The 27,770-nt window shown below is 42.5% G+C and overlaps 1 protein-coding gene across 3 annotated transcripts in view; it reads right to left on the reverse strand.

Annotated features, from left to right (window-relative positions):
* Positions 1–622: 622 nt before the first annotated feature.
* The window catches only part of HECA (hdc homolog, cell cycle regulator), a 43,120-nt gene continuing 15,972 nt past the window's right edge, over positions 623–27,770 (reverse strand). The window contains exons 2-5 of one of the 3 annotated variants that reach the window (XM_066373116.1): positions 13,375–14,415; positions 7,203–7,357; positions 3,974–4,154; positions 623–3,624 (exon numbers count right to left, since the gene is read on the reverse strand). In XM_066373116.1, the coding sequence (XP_066229213.1) occupies positions 3,990–4,154; positions 7,203–7,357; positions 13,375–14,415 (1,361 nt within the window). In that variant the 3' untranslated portion in view covers positions 623–3,624; positions 3,974–3,989. Of the gene's footprint in view, positions 4,155–7,202; positions 7,358–13,374; positions 14,416–27,770 lie in introns of all 3 variants that reach the window. The other 2 variants (XM_066373117.1, XM_066373115.1) reach the window with 2 other exon arrangements.

Here is a 27,770-nt window from a genome sequence, read left to right on the forward strand (position 1 = left end):
ATAAAAGGCTGATGTTTTCTAAAGGGGATAGTGTTAAGGGGATGATTGAAAGGAAAACAAACAAAAAGTTTTGAGCATATATCTAGGCTTTAAAATATACATGCTGAATGTTATTGAATGTTTCAGTAACTGATTAGTGTTCAAAAACAGAAATGAAGGAAACAAGGATATTTGAAAGATAAACTATACACTTGATCAAAGTACTCAAAGTCAGCAAGGAGTTTAATTTCAACTCAGTTTCCCGTTTCTTATAACGAAGAAACAATGATCAAATATTTTCATTACGAAAAATGTCACAAGCCTAGAAACCAAAGAAAACATTTGTAGAATAGAATTATCCATTTATCTGATAGAATTCCCTATAACCAGAACAATAATTTTAGATTATTCATAGGGAATCAACTGTTATACAGAATGCTTATTTTGGTGGAAAGGGATTTTATTTGTGAGAAACCACTTTCAAACAGCATAAAAAGTTCATAGTTTTTATTAACTGCAGTGGTGACTTTGAAAAGGTTACCTGAATAGTAAATAAAGCATCAGTAAGTCTTCTCTATGATCTTTGCTTTCAACAATTCCAATCTCAAAAGTTAATGTAATACACTGAAGAGACAGTACAATGTTAGTTTTTGAAATTTTATTATTTTTATTACATACATTTCACAAACAGAAACCTTCTAACACCACACAATTCCATAACCAAATGTTTCAATTTTATCAACATTCTTAAACTATTTACACTGTCTTCCCTCCACAAAAGTGCAATCCAAGACATCTTGACAAGAAATCTTTACTGACAAGAATATATTTTTGAGCTGGTTTTAAAGGTGCCCATCCATCATATTTTCTTTCAGTTACCTGGAATAATAAAATCAACAGAACATGGAGATGAGCTGAGTTAGGCAACATCCGGTTACAGGAACCAAAATACTAAACAAAAGCGCTTCTTCCTCCCTGCCTCCCGAACCTCCAACTAAAATTACTCGACAGCTGCTACCATGAGACTAAAGAGGAAAGCAAACTACAGTTACTGACCTGGCACAGGAGAACAGACTGTATGTCAAGCACTGGTCTTGTAGGGCAAAATGAAAGATTTCATCAGGTTTTGATGGTCTAATAAGTTATGTATCAGTACATCTGTTAGTTTTTAGGGTTTAAAGACCTAATAATATTCTTTGCTGATAAATTAATTTGCCCCAAACAGATACGAAAATACATTTTACTCTGAAAATGAACTTTTACAAAAACTACAAAATAAAGATAGGGAAAAGCTCTTTCTTAATTAGAATGGGATAACTGATCCCACTCCCCAATTTTGTGGTCAATGTCTATCTTTTAAGGTATAAACCCAGTATATTAACTGCTTCAGATGCAACCAGAAGAAAGTGAAGAACTGGGCTAGCCTGAAGAAAAATGATGAGACCATCAGAAAGAGTCTTCTCACTAAATAAAAGTAGATAATAATTTCATTTGTTCAAGGTATAACTTAAAAATAAATGATAAAAAATTTAGACTAAATGAAATATCACTTTGAAATTGTAAGTCACTTATGAGTGGTTCATATTATTGAACACTATTAATCAGAAAAACCGAAAATGGATCTCTTGGCTAATATCTTTTAATATACAAATCACAACAAAGATAATCTTTTTGACATTCCAATTTCCATCAAGATACTCAGAACAAAGTACGTTGAGAAAGCATGGGGAAAATATTAAGGTCAGCAGATTTCCAAAACAAGTTCTATTCTTTACATTATTGCATAATCAATTATATTTTATTCTCAAATTAACCAAATTTTCCATTTTAGAAGAATGCAATGCCTTGAAGGCAAAAGATATTCTCAGATATGAAACCTATGCCTCTTCTTTTACATAACTGCAGTATCCATTGAATCCTAACTTTATCATCAAAATAAAGGCCAAAAGCAAATTTTACCTAATTGCTGTAAAACCTCATCATATTGATCTTGTAGGGAGTCGAAAACGATGCAAGGAGAAAACCCCGACTGCATCAGACACTACGTTCACAGCAGTTTTACACTGAGGAGCTTGCCAAATGCAACCTATACATAAACTTCCAGCTTGAGAACAACAATATAAGCAGGTTTCTCTTACAAAATTTAGGTGGGTTAAAGAACAGCATTACAAACATTTTACTATTCGTTTTAAATTCAGAAGTAAAAGCCAAATGGTGATCCAAAGACAAGAGAAACTTTTGTGCTTGGGTCAATGAGAATCAACAGAGAAACAGTTAACTCTCAATTACTGCTTTGTGTATTAAAGACAAATTTCAATTGCATCAATTACTGTCAGACCAATAATGATTTTCTGCTTCTTACTGGCATTGACCATTTTCCCACTGTGAAACATTTTTCAGATCATCAAACACGAAACTGAATGTGGTAAACCAAATTACAATCATCCAAACTGAAGGATGAAAATTAATATAGATTCTTTTTAAGTCTGTGTTGTTTCCAACAAAATATCACTATTTCATGTAGAAATATTGCTATTTCATGTAGAACTGAAGCTCACTTGTAATAATGCCCAAACGCGTCTGAGAGAAAAGAACAACTTTTTCTGAGGGGAAAAAAATGGTATAAACCAACTGAATAATAGAAATGCTCACATAACCTCAAATTTGGCTACTCCTAAAATAATTATTATATTTTAAGCATTTATCCACATATATGTGTATCATATTTGAAATGATCAAATTCACTTTTGAGAAATGATCTTCCAATTCCAATTCTATAAGGGTATAGGGTGTATGTCTATTTAAATCACCAAAATCTAATGAACAGAAAGCTGTAATTTGGAACGCCCAATGCTCTGACGAATTAGGTATATAAATTATCATCTTTTTTCACCAATGGTAAGGTATCATGAAGATCTTCAGACTATTTTCAAACATATTATATCTTACAATCAGTGATGTTTCCAAAATGAAATACACTTAAAACAGAAATATTCAAATTATTCTTTTCCTCCTCCCCACAAATAATTTATTTCCTTTCTTGCTAGGGTCAAACCTTTGATTCTGGACACTCCGTATTACATGGGCACAACATCACTGTAAGCAGTTCTGGGGAAGCTGAGTGGGGCCAGGGCTGATTCTTAAACTCACCAGTGAGGTCGGTGGCTGAGACTGCCTGTGAGAAGGATGTGACCTTGCACTTTGACAGTGCAACCTATACAAATTGGTGTCACCCAAATTAGGTAATTCGTGGATTCTCCTTAGGAGCTAATGTGCCCAAATTCAAATCCCAATTTTCTGCCCTTTTTGCCCTCTTGAATTAGTATACATCACTTCCAAGTTCATTTAGTATATTCTCTCTGTTATAGGTCAGCTTACCTAAAAATTTTGCAATACCAATAGCTTTCTTGTCTTACATTTTGGATATTATTTTCAGTATGAAAACTGATTAGTAAATTACAACAGTGACGGAAACAGCACTTGTGTCCACTTTCAAATAATCTGTCAGGAGTGTAGACTGCACATCACTGTGCGCTGCAGGACGCTAAACCAAGACGGATTCACACACCATCAGCTCGCCAGGCACAGGCTTACATTCACTTGTCACAGGTGTCCCCAAGGCCCAAAGAAGATCTAAAAGGCAGTCTTTAAAACAGTTAGTGTTTAGTAAGAGTATGCTCCCCACTCTGACCATGCTCTCAGTTTATAATCCCTGTCCTAAATTCGCCCCATCCTCCCCACTACCTTAAAACCTGCAAGAGAGACTCTTTGTGATAGTGAACCAACAACCCAAACGCACAGGATTAGCCACCAGCTCTGGTCATGACCACAGACTAACAGTCGGGAGTCAGCAGAGGGCAAGGGGCAGCCCCATTTTAGTGGCACAAATACACAAAGGAACTCTCCTTTAAATTAGAAAAGAAATGAACATCACAGAACGTTTCCCTAGAAAAAATCGGTAATAAAGTAATAATATCAATAAAATAGCTATTACCAAAGCAAAGCTTTCATCAATAAGCTTCGAGAACTTTAAAGGAGGAAAATGGCTTCACAAAATGGTAGTCCAGGTTCCCACAGTGCGGACACTGCTGGACGTTGCTGTACTCGGAGAAGTACTGCATCCCGACGCGCACGTCGATCACGGGCTTCCCGCAGTGCTTACAGTTCAGCCGGGCCTGCGGAGACACAGCACCGTGAGCGCGCACCACTGCCCGGCCTCCGAACCCAAATGCAAGGCGGTTACAGCCGGAACCTAATCCAGTCTAGTAAAGGATATATGTACTTCCGTTACCAAAAACAGGGTAGGAAAAGCAGATGATATGTATTCAAGTAACTGGTTAGTCTGAAAGATTAAGTCCTAATTTCTCTCCTAATATGTAGCACCACTACTAGTTTCTACTACTCGTGAGAAAATGTAAACCTGTCCTGCCTCTATTTCTCCACCGAGTCCCCCTCACAGCACGTGCCTTCCCCTTTTCAAGGAGGGACTAACACTGACTTCCCCCACCCAAACCTGTACGAACTTCTTTGAAGATTCTAAGTTTATTTTAAACATTCATATACATTTTCCATTCTCTTCCTCAGTCTTTTGTTTCCTTTGTGTAAGAATAGTTTCCCTAGATGCTCCAGGAAAAGCAGCACCCCGGGAAGCAGTGCTGACGATCCTGCGGCTCCTGGGACCCAGCAGCGGGGCGCCTTCACCCCTGCCCGGGCCGGCTTCACCCCTGCCCGGACCCCCCACCGGCGCAGCACCGCTGCTTTCCACAGGCCTTACTGAAAAACCAGAAACGAGAAGCACAGCAGACTCTCAATTTAGATTCATTTAAAAAATGTAAACGGACAGTTTAATTCCATTTTTTCCACAAAACTCTCCTGGTGATGTGGGCACTATTATGTTACTTTTTAGATGCTGAAAGGGATGCAACAGGCATGAAGTAACATAGTTAGGAAGTAGAAAGGCTGATTTTTAAAAAAATCTTTTTTATTTATTGACTTCAGAGAGGAACACAGGTCTGTTTCTGTATGTGCTCAACCAGTGATGGAACTGGCAACCTTTACATTTCGGAACGATGGTCCAGCCAACAGAGCTACCCAACCCCGCAGGAAGGCTGAGTTCTGAACCAACTCCAGCGCCCACGCCCCTAGCCATTACCTACACCACCTTTCTGCAACCTGAGACACCTCCCTTTTAAAATGGATTCATCTCCTTAACAACATGGTGAGATTCTGGGCCACCATCCCTCTTTATCTTGTCTTCCTTTCTAATAACCAGTCATGCTTATTTTGGGCTCAAAGTCTTATTGGAAGACGGTCCTTCATTGCTTATTCATGTCTGACACTTGTACCTTCACAGTGAATATAGTTAACTGATTTTTTTTTTAAAGGCCAAAAAGTAATCAAACATGTTTTCCATTTCAGTAGGGAAGGGGGCAGAAAGGAAGAGTCTGGGCCCTGCGTGTTTTAAGGAAGAAAGATAAAGATATAATAATAAGGACCAGCAGGTGGGCATGGCCGGAGGCTGTGCTGCTTTTCTTCCTAAGGTGAGAACCCCCCTGCCGGGTGGTGTACTAGAGAGAAAGAAAGAACACCAGCGTGCGAGTGATGGAGTTCAGTCATGGCTGTGACACACTGGTGTCAAACATTGTAATTTCCTAGGCCTCCCCTGTACGTGGGAAATGAGGAGGCTGAACTAGATCTCCCAGGTCCTTCCAAATGCTAACGTTCTGCGAGTTACAGGCCCAAACTCTTTTCCTTCCCGCGTCTCTGAGAGATAACCCTCTCCGGTGTGAGTGTGAAGAGAGGACCCACCTCCTTTTGTTTCTCTCACCTCAGTGCTGGCGTTAGGGCAATGTACGACAGAACGCTACAGGGAGTAACTAAACAACTGTGATATCTCATTTCCAAGGCCAAGTTTTAAAATGGAAATGTGGCCCATGTATTAGAATAGCGTGAAAGTAGTCAATCCTATCTGGAATCAAATAACAGGCTATGGATGGCCATTTAGGCCTCTCACGGCTATATTTCACTTTCAAGATCATTAGCATAGACAAAACACAGCTAAAATACCGACTCTGCCAACATTTTAATTCAACTGATACACGGTATCTTCTGAATAAACCGCAAATAGTAAAAATATTCTCTTTACAAAAATCAAACCATAATGCTAAAGATGCAAAACTGTGTAGTACACTAATAATGTGTTTGTTAATTTATTAAAAGCCAGGCTTGGACACTGAAAAGCAAAGGAAAACCTCTCTCTTACCCATGAGAATCAAGGAATTATAGAACAAGGGCTTGCATTTTCCAAGCACTTAGAAATAAACCAAGATATTTCCAAGGATTTTGTCTTGTCTCCTGTGTTTCTATGGACTTATTTAATGTTTTTGCATATTAATATTTCCCCCTTTTTCTGATGACAGCTAAATTTCAGATGCTCTCTTAGCAGGGATTTAAGGGTTACAAAGTTTTCACGTCAACCTCAAACACCTCACAAGGCAGGCAGTCCTGGGTGATTGTACTGTCTCACAGAAAGGAAACCAAAAGGAAATCTCATCTATTACAGAAAATGAAGCTTTCTTCCTCCTTTTAAATAATAACTTTTGTTCATTGGAAACTTAGCATATGTTAACCATATAAAACATTATAAAAATGTGAGATGCAGAAAGAAAGATGAAGGAAGGAAGGAAGAAAGGAAGGAAGGAAGGAAGAAAGGAAGGAAGGAAGGAAGAAAGGAAGGAAGGAAGGAAGGGAGGAAGGGGAGAGAAAGAGAAAGAAAGAAAGAAAGAAAGAAAGAAAGAAAGAAAGAAAGAAAGAAAGAAAGAAAGAAAGAGAGAGAGAGAGAGAGAGAGAGAGAGAGAAAGAAAGAAACTAAAGAATCACTCAGCATCCCACATCCAGAAACCATCTGATAGCTGGTAAGCAGATCCCTCTTCGACAAATGGAAGCCTTTATAATCCACTTATATGCCATTCATAATCATATTTTTTACTTAAAATACTGAAAATATTCCCCACGTAAGTGTGCACAGTAGTCCAGTAACAGCTGCACCGCACCGTAGTGAGTGAGTCACCTGCTGGACTTTGGGGGACTTTCATGAACACTCACTTCCCCAAGCCCTCTGCCTTCCCCACCATAACCGCAATGCTGACTCGAACTCCTCTACGTTCGCTTGGGGACAGAAGCCTGGTATCACCCACTGCTCCTTCTGTGGGGCCAATACCAACCTGACAGCACGGAGAGGCGGCCAGGATGTCGTAGGTGTACATGGTGCCCAGCTGGTGCCAGCTGCCGTCCCACCGCGACTTACACTTGATGCAGATGATTTTGTGAACCCCTTCCAGGCAGTCCACGCACACCGCGTACAGGTGCATGAGTCTCCCTGTGCACAGAAGACACGATGCTGAGAGCAGCCATCAAGGAAATCCCCTTTTGTCTCCAAAGGGGATAAAAAAAAAATGGCTCATTCATCAATTATAAGCAAACATTTTGTCATTTAGATCAGTGGTCCCAACCTTTTTTGGGCCACGGACCGGTTTAATGTCAGAAAATATTTTCATGGACAGGCCTTTAGGGTGGGACGGATAAATGTATCACGTGACCGAGACAAGCATCAAGAGTGAGTCTTAGATGGATGTAACAGAAGGAATCTGGTCATTTTTTAAAAATAAAACATCGTTCAGACTTAAATATAAATAAAACAGAAATAATGAAAGTTATTTATTCTTTCTCTGCGAACTGGTACCAAATGGCCCATGGACCGGTACCAGTCCGCAGCCCGGGGGTTGGGGACCACTGATTTAGATAAATAAAAAAAGCAAAATAGATTATATCACACATCCTTGAGTTATTCTTTTAGAACAATGATAAATTATAACCACTGTCAATGATACATGTACTTTAAGTTCAATCTTATAAATATTGCTTGAATTCACTTTTCCAAAAAGTTCTGCCAGGTTTACAATACAGACAGCTAAACTCAAACGATCAAGCCTCAGGTGCTCAAAACCAGCCTGTGACCATGCAGGACTTCCTGCTCGCAAGCCTACGGGTGACATACAGAGACTAAACCAGCAACACTGGTCTGTACTCATGGGCTCCCTCCTCCATTAACAAAATTCCATGATAAAGTCAAAAGCCCGTCCTGGCACTGGTAGCCCTAAATTACATCAGAGACAAAATTACTATGTTAACTGTTCTTGTCCCCAAAATTGCTCAGCCATCACCACATCTAATTTAGGAACTAGAATTGTATCTTATTTGTAAGTGGTATTTTAAAAGGAGTTCAGCCTCTTGTTATTTACTGGGCTCTTATAAAATCACATCCCATTCCTCCATTATATATTAACACTTAAGAAAAATGCCACCTAGTTTATATGGGAGGGTTAGGGTTCAAATTATTGGGAAAGAGAAAGTTCAGATTCTGCCTGGACAATGTCCAACAGCAACAGTGCTGTTCTCTGTGTGGGAACCAGGAAGCTCCACTGTGCTAAAAACTACTGTCAGGAGAATACACGCTCCTAAGTGGCTTCTTCTTCATAATGTGCTGCTGCCCACTGCCGTCAGCCAGACAAGGGCCCTTCACTGTTTGGGACTAAGGATCCATCTGACCCTTACATTGGAGAAGGGTACACAGCACTCAAGAGATACCTTTTACAGCATTTTCTGTCCCCCTTTGAGGACTAAGTCTTACTCATTCTCGTAGGCTCAGAGTCTATCAAAGTGTCTAAAATGTGGAAAGTGCTCCATAATTGTATGCTGGGTGAATGGAAGGGGCATGTTAATAGCCAGAGGCGTGATAACCTGGGAGCCTCTATGTCAAAATAAGAAGAGTAACAAGAGCTTGCAGTACGTCCATCTCTGCTCTAGGACACTAAAAACAAAACATCCTGCCTGCTATCCCCACTCAGAATGGCCCAGGGACATTTCAGGATGCCAATTCAAGTACCCAGAAGACACCAGCAAACGACTCATTTCTGTTCTCCCTCCTGGACTGCCTCCCTGCAATTCTCACTACCCAGACACCCAGGCAGCTGCTCGGAGAGCGGCTGTCTGCGGAGGTCAGGTGTTAGCAGTGACCACAGTGAAGTTGAGAGAGAACTTCTCCTGAGGGTTTACTAAGGGTCTGGCACTGTGCTATGCGGCTACGTGATTAACCCTCACAGCAACGCGTGTTGCTCCCACTTTAGACAGGAGACAGGGAAACTGAGAAAACTTGGGTAGCTTGCCCAAGTTCATAAAAGTAATGAATAGCAAAGTCCAGATTTCAATCGTATCTGCCTCGATCTTAACCTCCAGACAAACTCATGGGAACTCCTGGTGGGATCGTAGTCTCTAGAGTTGTTTCAGTTACCGTTTCCAAAATACAGAGAAGCTTACATTTCTGAACTCTAGTGGTGCGAGATCAAACAAGAAGCAGATTCCTGAGAGAACAGTCACCTGTGGTTCTAAGTAGGAAAGAAGTGCAATAAAAACTTCCTAATTGGATCGATCTTAACACATTATTAAAATGAAATAAAACATCCTATCAGAAAGCCAGACAGCAGAGGCTGGGCTGAAGGCCGGGTAGGTAGTGACAATCCACACGGGCCAGCACTGGAAACAGTGAGTTATTTCAGCAGCATATAATCGACTGCAGTCTGGAATGCGTGGCCCGGCACACAGAGCTTCTACTAGAGTTGAAAATGCTTTAAGGAATACAGGGCGGGGGCTCTGTGAGGAAGAAATGATTTACACTCGCTTGCTATAAAAAAGACTGTGTGGACTGCAAGATGTGACAGTAGAAACACTGGCACTGGGAAGGGCCCACAAAGGCAGGACAAGCCTCTACTACGGCCTGGAAGTGCACCTCCCCTGCTCTCCATCTGCCCTGCTCATTCATCCTCCACTCCAGAACCTCTGCTCAGCCAACGGTTCTCCCCACTCTCTCTCGAGTGTGCTCTCCTAACTTGAACCGCTATTCCTCGGCACACTGCTCCTTCTTCTTGTCGACAAACTCCTGGTACGGCTAGAACCTCTACCTAAAACCAGCCTGCCTTTTGATTTACGCCTTCGCATTGTCTGACTACTCAGGTCAAAGTGGCCCCTTTCTCCTTGGAAATTCTAGGACACATAATGTACATAATATGCAGCTGTCACTAGGTCCCCTGGACGTGCTAGGGCCATAGGCCTGATAGTTATTTATATTTTTGTAAAAGCAACAAACATCCTAAGATTATAAGCAGATGAAAGGCAAGGACTGATAGTACCCCACACATGAAACTTCGTAAGTTTGATTGGTTGATGAATGGATTAAATGAAAAGAATTTGTCCATCGTGAATAGAAAGAGAACACCATCACTCTCATATACCCTCTATTCTTGTACCTCATTCATCTTCAAAAAGAGTAGTTCCAGTCTAAAAATGGTGAACTAAAGGTATTTCAACTTACTACCCTCTAAAATTATCCCCAAACAGTATAAAGAACAAGAACACAAACTCCATCTTACACGAAATTATGAGGCACCTCAAATCTGAACAAGAATATGAGGTCAGCCTGATCAGGCGGTGGCGCAGTGGATACAGCATCGGACTGGGATGTGGAGGACCCAGGTTCGAGACCCCAAGGTCACCAGCTTGAGCGCGGGCTCATCTGGTTTGAGCAAGGCTCACCAGCTTGAACCCAAGGTCGCTGGCTCGAGCAAGGGGTCTCTCGGTCTACTTGTAGCCCCCCAGTCAAGGCACATATGAGAAGTCAATCAATGAACAACTAAGAAGTCGCAACAAAGAATTGATGTTTCTCATCTCTCTCCATTCCTGTCTATCTGTCCCTATCTGTTCCTCTCTCTGACTCTCTGTCTCTGCCACACACACACAAAAAAAGAATATGAGGTCTGAAATTTGGTGAAGAAATGATAAATTGTTTCCTCTCAAACTGGACAGCAAGCACAGGGGAGAGTAGGAGGAGGTGAGGAGGGGAAAACAGTAGAGTATACAAATAACCTCACAGTCTATGCAACTCTATCCATCCAGAGGGAGAGTCTACTTAATCATTGCCTGAATCGCGGCTAGTCTTCAAACTTATTTTGAGGAATAAAATGTGACATAAGTGATGTTACTCAAGTCCAAGCTTAAGTTCTAGAGGGAGAGACCTTTGGCTCCCACACTCACTCTTGAATGGCGTCCTCAGAATGCCATGGGAACGCCCAGGCTAGACTCGGGGAGATGGAAGGCTATGCAGAACAGGGATGAGCAATTCTAGCGGAGGCTCTGAGGCCACTAGCCTGCCAACTGCTAGATGTGAGAGGGGCACCCTAACCATACAATCCACAGAACCGTGAGAAATTATAAATCATCACTGTTTCAAACCACTACGTTTTAGAGTGGTACGCCTTATAACAAAGGCTAAATGACACAGGGGATTAGGTGAAACTCTAAAAAATGAATGAGATCACTCCCTGCAACTTTAGCTCTCTTTCGCTGTTGAGAAAGAAACTGCATCCATAAAACAAGAACATAACACTATTAAAAAGGAGCCTTTACAAATTATAAATATGATAACAAAACCATTAAACTCAGTAAAAATACTGGTACACAGAGTCAAGGAAATCTTCCAGAAAGAAGAGGAGCAACAGGGCCAAAAAATATATAATCAAGGTAAACCAAAAGTAAATTCTCCCAAACTTAAGACCATACGTTTGCAAAGTGAAGAACCAAAGAAAGCACTCTGTACAATAAATAATGGGGAAAAAAACCAAACTAATAACATTTCATGGTGAAACTTCAGAATACTATGGAGAAAATCTTAAAAACCCTTGGGGATAGGGGAAATAAAGGGACAGGAGTAATAATAGACTTCTCAATAGCAATACTGGAAGATAGAAGACAGTGAAGAAATGCTTTCACAATTCTAAGGGGAAAATAATTGTAACTCGGAAGACTATACCCAAACAGCAATCAAGTGTGAAGAAAACTATAGATATTGTAAGACTTTCTAAGTCTTACAATATCTATTTTCAAGTCCCCTTTCTCAGAAAGCTCCTAGGGTATGTTTAACAAATTGAGGGAATAAACCAAGGAAAAAGAGAATGTGGGATCTAGGAAACAGAAGATAAAAAAAAGGAAAGAACTGAAGGAACTCCTAGAAGGGCAACTATGCAGTAGAGCAGTATTGACTGCACCAGGAGCAGGAAGACGAAAGTTTCCATGATGGTAATTTCTAGGGAAAAATTCATAAAATGTCATAGGTACATGGAAATGGTTTTGAAAGGTGGTTTGTATTACTGCTGGAGAGTGAGAACGATCAGCTGAAGATTCAAAAAAGGCTAAGAAAACGAAACGTGAAGCAATTACTAACCTCAGTAAAAACAGAAGGTGTCCTAGAATAAACACACTCTACTCTGTACAGGAACTGTATTACCTATCCTTCTTGGCTCAATACTAAATATTTCCATACTAATAGTTAAAAAAAAAGGAACATTAAATGTCATTCAAGAATCGTGATACATTATACTGAGAGGGGAATTTGCGTGAAAGCATAGTCATTCACCTTAAAAGTAAATCGATAGGTACTATCTAAAATTAGAGAATGAAAATAACATTTTTTAAAATTATGATGGTGAAAACCTGAAGAATCTCATAAGACGTAAAGGTGTTTGTCTCTGGGAACTGAAATGCAGGGGGTGGTGGGACGAGGATTGGCGGGGATGTACTGTTTTCACACCAGGCTTTTCTTAGCACACCGTTACAGTTACAGAGATACATGACCCGCATCCCATCTTCACTTAAGTTCAAGAGTTACAGGCACCCTCTGTCATTCAACGTACGGGTGAAAAGTCACTACATCCTTGCATGTCATCCATAGCATTAATAAGTTCCCACCCTCATCACCAAGGTAATATCTGAGTTTTTAATAATCCTCCATTTTCCTTTTGTTGCTATCAAGTGAATCTCATCTTTCATAAATATAAGATTAATTCAAATAATCTAAAAACAACCTGACCCTCTCAAACCCCTACTTTTGTATTCTTATAAGGATCGAAAAGAACACATAGCTTGCTGGGCTCATTAACACCGGTTTCAAAGGCAAATATTTTATAGTGAGAGACATTTTTATGCGATTCCTTGTCTAAATTTCCTCCCAGTTATGAAAAACTATACACAAGTATAACAAATTACAGTAGAAAAAAAACATAAAATTACCCAACAGGACAACTGTACTATCAGTACAGTGACATCAGAGAAAAACAGACCACCACCACCTCCACCACCTCACGGGGCACCGGTGTATTCGAATGCTGCCTGGCACCTGACTAGAACAAAAAAGCAGCACCAGTTAAAACAGAGCCAGAACAGAGTCCTATCTTGTTTGCTCCAGCTCTTAATACACAGGAAGCAGGCAAGGTGAATTAACACCTGTACCTTGAAGGTGACAAGGAACATCGTACTCGATCTCATCATGTCTCGATGGGCTCAAGAACAGAGTTCCGTCCACCAGTGGGAACTGTTCGAACACCGGGAGCGCCCGATGGCACAGGGCACAGTTTACAACATTTCTGTGGCTGGCACTGAGGGCCGCAAGAATGAACTTGCGCAGATCCTCGCCCTGGCCCATTTGGGCATCGTCTTCCATCCGCACGTGGAAAGTGTTCAACTTATGCCTGGGGATGTGAGTGAGGAGCTCAGAGAGGTCCAGCCGCCGCAGGAACTGGACGGGTGTGTCAAAGTGGCCGCCCCTGTGAATTGATAACCCAGCCGGACTGTAATCAAAGTGGGTGTTACGGAACACATGGCCCCCCGCCATGGCCTTTTTGTGAGGCTCAAGATGGATGGCATTCTTTAAGAATTCCCCAAGGTATCTGGAGGAGCGGGGGCCGCTGAAGTGGGCAGGGGAGAGGATGGAGTAGCCGGTGGGCGGGGACTGGCCAGGGGAGCCACAGGGGGAGCGGCCCCCGTAGGCCCCGGCACTGACGGCCTTCTCCTGGGAGTTCTGCCGGTCCATGGAATGCCGGCGGGGCAGGTCATGGTTCAGGCCTTTCTGGGGCTTGTTCGGGGGCCTGCACTTTTTTGTCTCCTCTGCTGCCTCGCCGGGAGGCCTCCCTGTGTTCTTCTCCGACCCTGACTTCTTCTTCTTCTCATCCTGCATCCGCTTCACCTGGTACCAGTCCGTGTCCTTCTTTAAGTGGCCCTGTCCACAACGGCAGGAGCAGAAGCGGAAGGCCAGGTCGTAGCCTTTCTTGGTCCACATGTTCTGGCGGCACTGCTTCTCGTTCCAGCTGCGGGCCCGGCCGATGCAGTTGAACTGGACCAGGATGCTGCTCTCCCAGGCGTAGAAGCACTGCAGGTGCATCCAGGTGCTGTAGGGGCAGTGCTCGTTGTTGCACACCACCTTCTGGTAGTCGTCCTTCTCCAGGTCCACCGGCCGCCCGAAGCTGCAGATCAGGGGCGTGGCACAAGGGGCTTCTGGGGAGACACACAGAAGGGAGAAATTCAGCACGCAGGATGTGGGATTCCAGCTGACACCACGTCTGAGATCAAAGCTACCATCCCACATCAGCCCATTCACACCAAATGTACAATTTTTCCAGTGTCACGATTCCCACCACTGGAGTAACACCCGGGAAAATTAGAAAACATTTACTATTTTCTCCCGGTATGATGTTATGCCAAGGGAATTTATTTTCTGATATTTGTTATCTACTGAAAAACACCAATAAGCTTCAGAAAGTCCAAATCTTTCACAATGCAATTAGCTATATCATACCAGCAACAGTATAGTATAAGGTTTCCTAAGATGTGGGTGTAATGACAGGCAGATCCAGGGTTCTTTTAAAGATGAATCACTCCAGTGAACTAGGAAATACTATGATGAAGCCACTTAACCAACCAGTTCACATGGTAGCTCCGAAAGAGCCCTAAGCCCTAATCACGGGGTGTAGGTTATCCTGAATACCACGAAGGAGCTAGAGAACAGACTGGCCTCACCCCCCAACCCCCACGCCTGTTTCTAGAATGGCCTGACACCTAATGGCAGGAATGTTTGGTCAAACTAATTACTTCTCTAACCAAATTACGCTGCTAGGTCAAGAAGGAAAAACAGAATTCTCCAAAGCTATCAAGACAGAAAGCGGGAACACCACCATTTTTCTATCCCATTTAACCACATGCCATACAGGGTGTCCAAAAGGTCAAACAGCCTCCCAGAAAGGAGGGGAAACTTGGTGACACAAAGGAGAGCTCACTAAGAAGTTAATAGTATTTATGGAGACTGGAATTTCCCTAGGTTTCTGATACTTCAACATCCATCACGTTTTCCAAGGGCCCCTTTGGAGGCTATACTCCTCCCACCTGGAAACCACTGGGCTGGATCACAAGGAGTCCACATGCCATGCTCCATGTAGACTTTATCTGCTGCAGCTAAGAAGCTCAATGAGGACTAAGCCACTGAGCCCCTCAGAAAGAGCTGTTTTAGAAATCTCACCCTGGTGGCAGTGTGTGGGACACGAGGCTGAAGCAGGGAGGCCAGAGGAAGCGGGAAGGAACCACAGTGATCCAGGTGAGAAGTGAGAAGTGTCTAGGCTACCAGAGCAGCAGAAGACGACTCTCCGCACTGCAGGGGCCAGACGCTGAAGAACTGGGAGGGACAGGTTAGGAAGAGGACTCTGGGCTGGCCCTCGTTTGGACCTGCTGAATTGGAAGTGTCTGTGCACCACTGAGGTGGAGAAAGACATCACTAGAGCTCAAGAGAGCTGGTGCTGTGAACACAGGTGTGGAGTCATGTGCCCACATGTGAAGGTTAAATCCCTGGACTGATGAGCTGGCCCAAGAGGAATGTGAAGAGTGGAAAAGAATCCTGGGAGTGACATTAAAAACCTGGAGAAGAGTCCCCCACAGAGTTTGGTAAGAAATGAACAGAGAATTTGCTGCAAGATGAGTCAGGAGAGAATTCTATTAAGGCAGTCAGAAAAGTTATAAAAACAGAGGACCTGAAATGCACCAGAGTGCCAGGTAAGATTAGTGCTTCTCAACCTGGACTTTTGGGCCGGGTGATTCCTCGTTGAGGGAGTGTCCTATGCACTGCTAATATTTAGCAGCACTCCTGCTAGAGGCCGCTAACACCACCCCCTCAACTGGGATACCCTAAAAGGTCTCCAGTCATTGACAGATATCCCCTGGAGGCAGAATCACCCCTGCCTGGAAACTGCTGGATAAGATAAAGACTGAGAAGTCCTTACCAGAATGGGCAGTGAGACAGACATCTTAGGAAGGACAGGTCCAGTGGGGTGGGGAGGCAGGTGCAAAGTGAACAGTGAGGTAAAAAAGTAGAAGCAGTAGAGATGACCCTCCAGAAACCCTTGACCAAAAGTATAACTGTAGAAGGAAGAAAAGGCCCTGGCCAGTTGAGTCAGTGGACAGTGTTGGCCTGGTGTACGAACATTCTGGGCTCAATTCCCAGTCAGGGCACATAAGAGAAGTAACCATCTGCTTCTCTTCCCCTTTCTCTCTCTCTTTTCTCCCTCTTCCTCTCCCACAGCCAGTGGCTAAACTGGTTAGAGCAATGGCCCCTGGTGCTGAGGCTAACAGTTTGGTCTGAGTGCATCCACTTCAGGCATTAAAAATAGCTTGGTTGATTCAAGCATCAGCCCCAGATGGAGGTTGCGGGTGGATCCCCGTTGGGGCAAGGGGAGGAATCTGTCACACTATCTCCCCTCCTCTCATTTGAAAAAAAGAAGGAGGAGGAGGAGGAGGAGGAGGAGAAGGAGGAGGAGGAAGGGAGGAGAGAGGGAGGGAGGGAGGGAGGGAGGGAGGGGAATGGACAGAGGACCCAAAGGCTAACCATGTTCAGCAACTGGGGGAATGGATGCCAAAAACTCAGGACAGCTTGAAGATGCCGGAAAGGGAAGAAGCTACTCAAAAACCTTCACTACCTCACCACTGCCCACTGAATTATAAATACTATTCCATCAATCATCCCCTTTGGTGTGGGATTCCAGGACCTCAGCAAAATGGTCCTAACCAACTTGTCCCCCTCCATGCCTTTGATCACTATGGCCTCCACATCTACCTCCAGGGACTCCACAACCCTCAATTTTCATTTGTCCAAATCCCACCCCCCCTCTTGTAACAATTCACAGCATGGACTCTGCAACCAGAATGCCTGAGTGGGATCCCAGCAGCACCACTGACGGGCTGTGTGCCTTAGACAAGTTACGTAAGCTCTCTGTGTCAGTGTTCTGTGTAAAAATGCCGATAACTTAATGTACCTAACACGGCTGTCGCATAGTAAGCCTCCTCCCCGCCCTCCGTCTTTTAAGGCCCGCCTCTAGACACCGGCCTCACCAGACTCCCCTCCACCCTGCACGGGGACCTGCTCCAGAACAGCCCGCCTGAGCCTCACTTGAGCTCCCATTCTGGTCCCCACCAGGTGATGGCTCAGAAGAGGACGCCTCCTGGTTATCTCTGTGTTCCTGGCACCACTGGGCGCAGGCCTTGCACACAACCAGTGCTAAACACAGGTGCAATAAAATGACGTGGGCACATGAAGGCCACACGTGACTAGCAACGCATAAGGGAGAGAGATCTGTACTCCCAAAGAGAAGAGATCTGAACGTACTGAAAAGAGGTAGAAGAGAGTGGTTTCTAAACTGAGCAAATTAACTGTAGTCACCTGGTCTGTGACCTTTAGTGTCATTTACAATGTTAATTAATCAATTAAACAAAGTTCAGTTGCTTTTATCTTCAGTCTTTCAGAGAAAGAGCTTGAAGGGATGTCTCTGAAATAATGGCAGAGTAACCAAAGTGATATTAATCCAGGACTAATGAAATCAAATTAAAGAATGTCCTAACTATACTTTGCATTTACAATTTCCAAAACTTCAAAATTTAAATGCGATATTAACTTGATATTTTTTTGAAAAGTATTTTCACATTAAAAAAAGGTTGAGTAATATGGAAAGAATCCTATTTCAATCTTTCCCAAAACGCTGCAAATGTATCACTAAACCAATCCCGAGCCCTCCCTGCATAGCAGAGCTGGAAGGTCGCCAGTCCTGCTCAGAGCTCTGACACAGGTGCTTGCCTGGGTCAGAGGAGGTGCAGCACCAAGTCCCCGTCCCTGAGTCTCTGATCACCACAGCCACTCTCTCCTGCTTCCACCCTCCAGCCCGCCAGGCCTGCTTGTTTACATCTCAGCCACTTTGATGTGGCTTTGTGGCTAGGCCTCAAAAACAAATACAAGTCGAGGGCTTGTTTAATACCAAATACTATGTGCAACAGACACCTCCTTCTATAACGCAGCCTGAGGGCACGGCCCCCAGGAGCAGGTGGTAGCAGGGTGCGACCTGGGAACAGTGGAGGACTTCAGACAAGGCTTCCAGTCCAGGCTGGCCTCTACACTCAGACACGACTTCCCTCAAGGCCTGGTTCAAACTTATCTCCCTGCCTGGTTCCGCTTGCCCCCTCCTCTCCCCCACCATCCACACAGGAAAGGCATCTAGAAGGGGACAGTTCTGCGGCCTAGCTGTTTGACACGGGGCAGTTTCCTCACCTGTGAGGTGACCATGAAATGGCTTGCCCGCACACACCTCAAATACAAAGGTGGGCAAAAGTAGGCTTACAGTTGTGATATATACAATACAGTAATAATAACAATACAAGAAACAACTGTTCACGTACTCGCAACTGTAAACCTACTTTTGCCTACCCTTTCACGTGTAGAAGCACATTGTAAACTGTCAAATTGCACAGAAACATTTCTGTGCTATCTTACCATAACTTTATACCTTACCTGTTTATCTGGCTTCACAACTAAATGCCAACTGCTCTAATAGATTTCTTACTTTTTCCATCTATTGTTTTAGACACACAATAGGTGTTCAGAAAGTGAGTAAATACCATCATGTCTGTTTTTAAATTTCTTAAGTCTTACAATTAAGCAAAATATACAAGGAAAAGATTTTGTAACTCTAAGAAACAGCACTGGTGGCATTCTTGTAAGAAAGTAGAAACATTTGATTGCTTTCAGAAAGCTGTCTTGAAATTCACAAAACCCCTGGCTCTTAATAGCTGTCCTACAATGGTATAAACAAAATACAGGTTGATATGCTACAACTAACCCTCTGCTGGGGGAGGCGCAGAAGGGGAACGGAATACCACACTCACCAAGGGCTGTGTCACACATGTCCCTTGGGACAGTAGTCTAAGCCGTGACGGCCTAACAAGCAACATGGAAAATGTTCCTTCATGCAGAGTCAGCACTGTTTTCAAAAATGTATCTAAGCCCCCCAGTGCCTGTTTTCACAGCTTCATGATCAAATATGCACGACTCAGCTTCTACTTCTTTTGCCCAAGGGGACAAGTCAGGGTTCCCCTCATTCTGGGCAACGATGTCAAATAGTTTACATCTGGACAACAGGATAACTAGGCTGAGGTCACTTGGGCAAAGTCAGTCACTATCCCAACTTTCACAGCCTGTATCTCTCCCCCAACTCGGTCTCCACGCTCCACATTTAAAAGGGAGCATCTGACAATGATTTACACTGGCTGCCCAACAAACCCAAGCCCCTAACAGACCCATCCACACTAACAGGTGCCCCATCGACCCGGCACTGCCATCTTCAGCTTTTCACCTGTGAAATGAAATGTTTTCACCCCTCTTCAAATAGCTGTAAGCCTCACAAGCAGGTGGGGTTTGACAGGGAGGAGGGCTGAGGCAGGGACTTGGACCTATTCATCCTTGTAAACCCACTACTGTGAAAATCGTATTAGTGTTTCATAAACGTCCTGCTGAAGGAAAGAATGGCCCACTCGGATTCAGTGCTCCAGGTGACCAAATGCCGGAGGATGGAGAGGAAGGAAGGCTGAGCCCCAGAGCACAGCCCACGGCTCCGTTCCAGAGGAGCCCTCCACGATATTCTGGACCCAGCCCGGACTTCTCTTCGGGGCAGAGCCTGGCCCTCACCCTCACCTCCTCAAGCCTTCCATGATCTATTCCATCCTCCTTTGGAATCCAGTTACCAAATGCAAATACTAGGGGTTCTGAACAACTATTTCATTACACAGATCTTTTCCATACCATAATTCTTCTCCCATGGGAATACATCCCCTTGTTTGCTGGGCCAGTTCCCCTTGCGACAAGAGGACCTTCCCCTCCAGCTTCCTGAGAGCCCACCGAGCATGCTGGCTGAGGATACAGACTCTGGGGCCAGCCAGCCTGGATCTGAGTCTCAGCACCGCAACTTACTAGTTTTCAGACTTTGGCAAGTCACTTAACATTCCTGTGCTTCTGTTGTCTTACCTGTAAAATGGCAGAAAGAAAAGTACCTACTTCAAAGGGCTGTCATAAGGATTAAAGAAGTTAGGGTTGTTCAAATGGTGCCTTGTATATAATGAGCACCAGTTAAATATAAGCAATTATTAAAAGCCCTATCACTTGATGCAAAACCAAAGGACTTTGAAGGCGTTTAGAGCAAAGCTGCAACCAGGAAGTGACCGTCCTTTACCATACATAAATAGGTGCAAGAAATAGACTTCTGACAACACCATGCACAAAATAATTCACTTGTTTTAGAGAAAAAGAAGCAAAATTCTCTTCTTCTAACCCCTTAGAAAGATTCTACTCAGTGTCAAACAAACAAGTGTGTTGTTATATGTATATTTCAACCTTTTCCAAGCCTAGATAGCAGAAATTCATAAAGTATGGTTTCATTTGATCCATGTAACATGTTTCCAAAGAACTTACATAATTCAAGACCGACTATCCCACAGTCTAGGGGTAGCGTGTGGGGAAGGCATCATCAGAACACATAAACTGCAGTCCTTGTATTATATTGTTGCTTTACTGATGCTGCTATTGTAAGCATTATCTCTAATATTTTTCAGTTGCATTTCACAAATTGATAGCATGGCATATCATACTGTGTTTGATCACATTTGTGTTCCAAAGTAACTGATTTTCAGAATGTTTTTCAGCACCAGTATTAGCATAATTTGGATATTTTGAAAGCTATAATAATGATCTAAATAATAAGTTAATTTAAAAATGATAATATAAATTCTACCAAAATCCTTGAAGTTCTAAAAAAAAAAAGTTCACATAATATTGCTAAAGGTTAGTAGGTTTTTCTCTTTATAAGAAGAGGTGATGGCCCTGGCCAGTTGGCTCAGTGGTAAAGCATTAACCCAGCTTGTGGAAGTCCCGGGTTCCACTCCCAGTCAAGGCACACAGGAGAAGTGACCATCTGCTTCTCCTCCGCTCCCCCTCCTCTTCTCTCTCTCACTTTCTCTTCTCCTCCTGCAGCCATAGCTCCATTGATTCAAGTGTATTGGCCCTGGGCACTGAGGATGGTTCCATGGAGCCTCTGCCTTAGGTGCTAAAAACAGCTCAGTTGCAAACATGGGCCCCAGGTGGGAAGAGCATCAGCCCCAGATGGGGGTCACACTGTGTGGATTCTGGTCGGCGCCCATGCGGGAGTCTATCTCGCCTCCTCTCACTTAAATTTTTAAAAAAAGAAAAAAGAAAAGATGATGGCATTCAGATAACAAAGCATTTTTATAATTCACTTGACCAGGCAGGTTTAAAAATATGAGATGTCTTAACACACATAATTTTAGAAAATATGTCAACTAAAATTTTGCACATAATACGAGGTTTCTATAAATATTATTTATTAGTTGAAATCTGCATAATTTAACTTGCATATAATGGGCTCACACTGTACGAGAAAATAACTTAGCAGGCTGCATTTTCTCTTGCCCACGTCTGGTCTTGAGGGTCTGGATGATGAAGAACTCAACTACACTGCCCCCAGCATTACATGTACTACATGCACGCACCCTGAAGGAAAGCTTGTTCAAGGAGCTTTCAGAACCAAATTACAATCTCTTAGCTGGAAAAAGAAATCCAGATACATCCAAACTTTAAAGACTCCAGGAAAGACTCTTGCCATCCCTCAGTACTATATTCCAACTGTAAAGCATTGTCCTTGTTTCTCCTGAGTCGCTACAGAACTTGATTCACTACCCTTGTCAACGTCCTCCCCTTTGCCAGCACAAATATTCAAAATGTGGCCATCATCAAAACTCCTATTTTTTTCTACACGACCCCCATGTACCACATAAGTCACAGCACGGCACCCCCAAAGTACTGGCCTGCTTTCTTCTCTCTTGGTGGGACCAAAACCGGTACCTGGGGCCCAAAGCCACAGTGGAGCTGGCCCTCCACTTACCTCTGACTCCCAATGGCCTCGGCTGAAGAGACGAGTGGTTTTACTCCCTACCTAGTCTGTCCAACAGATAAAACATATGGCTGCGTGGTTAACTGGCAGAATGGGTCACCTGCAGACCAGCTACCTGTCAGAGAACACAACCCATTACTCACTGATGTTCAGTACCTTCCAAAAGCTCCACTGAGAGAAACTATTTTTAGGAAAGATTTCCTAGATGATGTCCACACATTCCTCTAAGTCAGAATCCCAGCGGGGTGTCTGCAGTGTCTTATTAAGTCAGTACGAGGTTTTCTCTTAAGAAATGTAAATCCAATGCCTTTTAGGTACATCACGTACTCTCTGGACATCAGGACTCTACCCCAGTCCCATCTATGTTTATGTTCCAGGATCCTAGAGGTGTTTCAGTACGTGCTCCTGTGCTAGATTAAAATCTATCCCTCAGCTAAGCCAGGTGTCACAGAGCTTGTTACCAGGACCGCACTGTTTCATTCCCTGGACAGACTGATTTTAATGATGGGAGCAGAGCTAATAAATCTGTTTTATTTATGAGAGGGTATTGTCATGGATGTTGTTCAGTATTTTACAGTGTCTTATAAACGGCTAAGTGGCTAGTTTTTTTATCTAATGGACACTGTAAAGCATACCACTGCTTCTGTTTGGCTCTTTCCTCTGTGTGCTAGAAATCTGAAAGCCTCTTGTAACGACTCAAGACATCAATTATTTTTCCTAATAGTATTGCTCTTATTACTAATATTCTCATATTTATGACTTATCTTACTGTATTACATGTATTTTTGAATGCCACTTTATTTTTGGAAGAAGGAGGGAACAAATGAGCAAAACAAAAACCCATTCGCCACTTCTTCTCATAATTTTCAAATCAGTTTTTCTTACTATGTATTAACATCTGTACGTGACAGGTGCCAAGGTTCTCCCTCCCTCTTCACCTTCCAAAGTCTGCCAGAAAAGGGTGAGAAGTGAGAGGGCGGGCCAGTGCTGCCCCACGGGTCCCAAAGCCCACAACACAGCCCCTTTCCTGAAGGCTACCCTCTCTGCCATGCCCTGTGCTGGCTCCTCAGAGAAGCGCCCCGTGGCCCAAGCACACGTGCTCTCGGCCCTAGAGGCGGTCACTCATCCATCCCACGCCTCCTCCATTTCCCCGGCTCCGCGGCCTCAGCGCCAGACTCTGCTGTTCACTCCTGGGCCTGGACCTGTTCCCGTCTCTCCCTCTGCTCTCAGACACCGCTGAGGGTGCCTCCTGTCTCTCAGTGCTCTGCCAGCCAACTGAGCCCCCTCACTCCTTCTTGCCACCCAGGTCCATGCAGGTTCCCCTGAACCCCCCACCCTGTTCCTGGCCTCATTGGTGAAACTAAGAGGAGTGAAATGGGCTTGGATTCCTGCCAGATCTACCCCACTGGTCTTTTTCCAAGGGGTCCCCTCTCCTTGGCTCGAACTCACAAAGCCTAGACTCCTCAGGGCACTGTCATCCTTGGTGGGCCCACCCTTGTCACCACTTAGGTCTCAACAGCATCCTCTACTTCCTTTTCTGCCCTCCTTCTCCCTCACCTATCAAACCTGGAAATCTATTTTGCCAAATATGAAAAGAGTCCCATATTTACCTGAGAAATTATATCTACGGGGAGAGGCAGAGGAAAAAGCAACGAACCAAGCAATGATAAGTGATAAAGATGTAACCACATAATCTGAACTTGCAGCTGGATACATCACTGCTGACTAGAGAGTCCAACAGATTCCCTCTTCTGAGGGTGGCTACTTAAAAAACATCAACATAACAACTTAGAAACGAGGTATCACCTCACACCTGTCAGAATGGCTATCATCAATAAATCAACAAACAACAAATGTCAGTGAGGATGTGGAGACAAAGGAACCCTCATGCTCTGTTGGTGGGAATGAAGACTGGTGCAGCCACTGTGGAAAATAGAAAAGTAAAAAATGGAACTGCCTTAAGACCCAGCAATTCTACTTCTGAGAATATATCCAAAGAAATCCAAAACACTAATTCAAAAGAATATATACACCCCTATGTTCACTGCAGCATTGTTTACAATAGCCAAGATATGGAAGCAGCCCAGCTACCAATCAACAGACAAGTAGCTTAAAAAGCTGTGGTACATATAGGCAATGGAATATTACTCAGCCATAAAAAATGAAATCTTACCATTTGCTACAGCATGGATGGACCTACAGAGTATTATGCTAAGTGAAATAAATAAGACAGAGAAAGACAAATACCATATGATTTCATTCATACGTGGAATCTAGTGAACAAAATGAACTAACAAAATAGAGACAGACTCACAGATAGAAAAAACAGACTAACAGCTATCAGAGGAGGGGAACAGAGGACTGGGGTGAAAAAGGTTAAGGTATTAAGAAGTATAAATTGGTCATTACAAATCAGTCACGGGAATATAAAGTACAGCATAGGAATATAGTCAATAATATTGTAATAATTATGTATAGTGCCAGGCGGGTACCAGAAATCCTATAATGTAGTCATATATAAGAATTACAAGAAAACAATATAATTCTTAAATATAAGAACTACAAAAAAATTACATATACATATAAGAACTATAAGAAAAAATAAGTTTATAACAGATGCCACTTGAAAGAAGACACACCCATTCACATGGGTATACAAGATTACCTATGAACAACTAGCTATAACCCTATCCATGCAATTTTACACACATGTGCATGCATACATGTTAAGATGCACACATCTACTCTAGATGCAATACGATTTCTACAGTGAACAACAAAGAAATCTTTGCATTTTACTTTCATTTGCTCTAATACAAGAAATCCAATATGCTCCTTCATAGGAAAATTGATTATTTTCTTACACTTTTTGCAAACAGAAAATTATGAAACATAAAATAGAAAAGACAAGGGCCTTCAATTTATTATAAACACATACTAGTCCTCAAAAGTGAGTTATGGTTTCGCTAACCAGATTCTTTAACAAATTCTAACTTTGTGACCCATTGTGAACCCCAGTTGTTTTTGGCCTTGTTACAATTGCCAGTAAACAACTGTTTATTTTATGGGCTGACCCTTCTCCTGCCACTCCTTGAACACTGGCCAGTTCAGTGTCACGCCCTGCACCACCACCTGGAATTCTGACCGCATTCCCGAGGACACTCATCAGCCCCGCCTCGCTGCTCGGCACCCGTGCAAACTCGGTGCATCCTCCCCTGGCCGTGACACAGGATTCTGAAGCTTGCCTGTCGAGCAGGTTTATTTCATCTTTTTTCAGACATGGGAGAATAAACAGAATAATAAAAAATATATAGAAAATAACACACAAATGAGTATTTGGAAACAGAAAATACTGATAACACTCTGTGCACAGATGTGATGACATCAGGATCCCCCGTTGCCTCTTCTCTGCTCCTGGACTGAATCAGGGGACATCAATACAGTCCACTACAACCCTGAATTTCTCCCATCATCACAACTGATCATAAAAATGGCAAGAGTCTGTTTGTAAATATTATAGATTTGAGCCAGACTGTTTCAGTCTGAATGTGCTGATAAACAGACTTAACACCAATTAATTAGATATGAGACAACAAGATTATTACAATAAAAAAGTCATATACAGGATAATGTGAGGCCTTGACTGTAGGTCACTAAAGGTCTGGACAGCTACAAAAAAAGTATACTAGTTATAGTCTCAAAATACTTTAAAAACTTAAAACTATAAAGATAAATTTCACACAGAAAACATTCAAAATTACCTGGGCTGTGAATAAGTCAGTTTTCTTAGCAGGAGTCATGGTATTTTATTGCCTAAAATAAAAGCCTTCGAATTTTCTAGGATATTAATAAACATTTATTTGGGCAAATGTATGGCTATCATTTTATAGCTACCATTTAATAAGAACCTTGCTCTAGAAGACAAAATAAAAACACCAGGGTTTGTCTTAAGGTTAAACATTTACTACAGAAGAAATTATATGGAGTTTGAAAATCAGCTAATTACAACCAGTCACTAATCAATGTAAGTCAATTGAAACAGTGTTTTTGGACACTCATTTGTGCCCAGTGCAGAGTATATAGCACAGGGGGTACAAATGGTGAATAAGACCATAAGCCATATGTTCCCATTTCTTTGAGTATCCTATACTTCTTGTTGAAAACTGGACACTTTAAATACATACGGTGGCAACTTGGAAAATCAGTTCCTTCTACTGATGCACCTGGTGCTGCTGTTATAGTAACTTTACTGGACTAATCCCGTAAAATGTGTATTACTTAGACAACCACTAAAGTGGTTTTTAAATAAATTTTCTCAAATATTTTGAGACCTTTTTTCCTACAAAAATAAAATTTTTAACAATTTAAAGACACTAAGTCTGACATACAAAGGAGAGTTAAAACAAAAATATTTTGTTAGCTTGTTTCCATGAGCATAGGAGCCACAGTAAGCTCACTTAAACAGACCCATCTCAACCTCTGACTTAGGGTAGCCTCCCTTCTGTTGTTTTAGTGGGTGAGACTGCTCCAAAATGGTGCAAGTTGAGTACATGGCGATTACATTTGGTTAAACATGTTTTTATCTTAGAGTAGGGTTTAGACACAAGGCTTTCGCTCAAACCACTCTATCCAAATAAACATGAGCTTCCCATTCAAAAGAAAAAAAAGTGAGCCTTTCAACTATACTTAACAAGTTGAATTTTTAACATTCTCTCAATATATTTAGTTTATTCTCCTCAGCCTCAAATTCAAACTAAACAGAAGTCAATAAGTTTCTAGTCTATCTATTTTTTATTCCCATTCTGGCCTCAACACTCTGATAACAATGTATCAATACTGATTGATATATTAATATTGACTACAAAGTAAAAATTCATATTTTCCTTGTCTAACAGAGGTTGTGTCAGGACCCAAAAGAATACGGACCCAAAATAAGCCTGGTTTAGGCTATTAGGATGAAGATAATGGTTTCAGATTTTCCTGATTGTTTTTTAAAAATACCAAAGTTCCACAAACAGAAATAAGGCAATCCCATGGTTCAGATTCTACAAATACTTGCTGAGCCCACATCCAGGTGATCCTTTAGTGAGCTGCCCAAGGTCACTTGGCTAGTAAGTGGCTTCCTTCTTTCCATGCTCACCCTTACTACACACAGATCAATGAAGAGCACAGAGCGAGAGGCAGTGAGCAACAGCTTTGTATAACCAGATCATAAGTAGTTCTATAATTTGGAATAATGTTTTATACAAGTACTATTATTTGGTTATACAAGTGTTTATTCAAAATGTTAAATACCCATATGAATTCTCAGAATTACTTAAAAACTAGGTATAAGGAAAACCAAAATAAAGAAGCAAGTTCTTAAAACCAACTACAATATAAAGGTTTCTGGGTCCCAATCTTTGCACACCTTAATAACAAACAAAGACAGACAATGAGGTCAATCTACTCTAGTGAACCTAAAAAAAAAAAGTCATGAGCAAAGGTCTACTTGTTGACCAATGAGAATAAAGCAATTTTTCTTGGAAAGAATGTAGAGAGAAAACATTCTATCAGTACAGAGACTCTCAAGCTGGGCAGCAG

This window comes from Saccopteryx leptura, chromosome 3, assembly GCF_036850995.1.
Source record: "Saccopteryx leptura isolate mSacLep1 chromosome 3, mSacLep1_pri_phased_curated, whole genome shotgun sequence".
Lineage (NCBI taxonomy): Eukaryota > Metazoa > Chordata > Mammalia > Chiroptera > Emballonuridae > Saccopteryx > Saccopteryx leptura.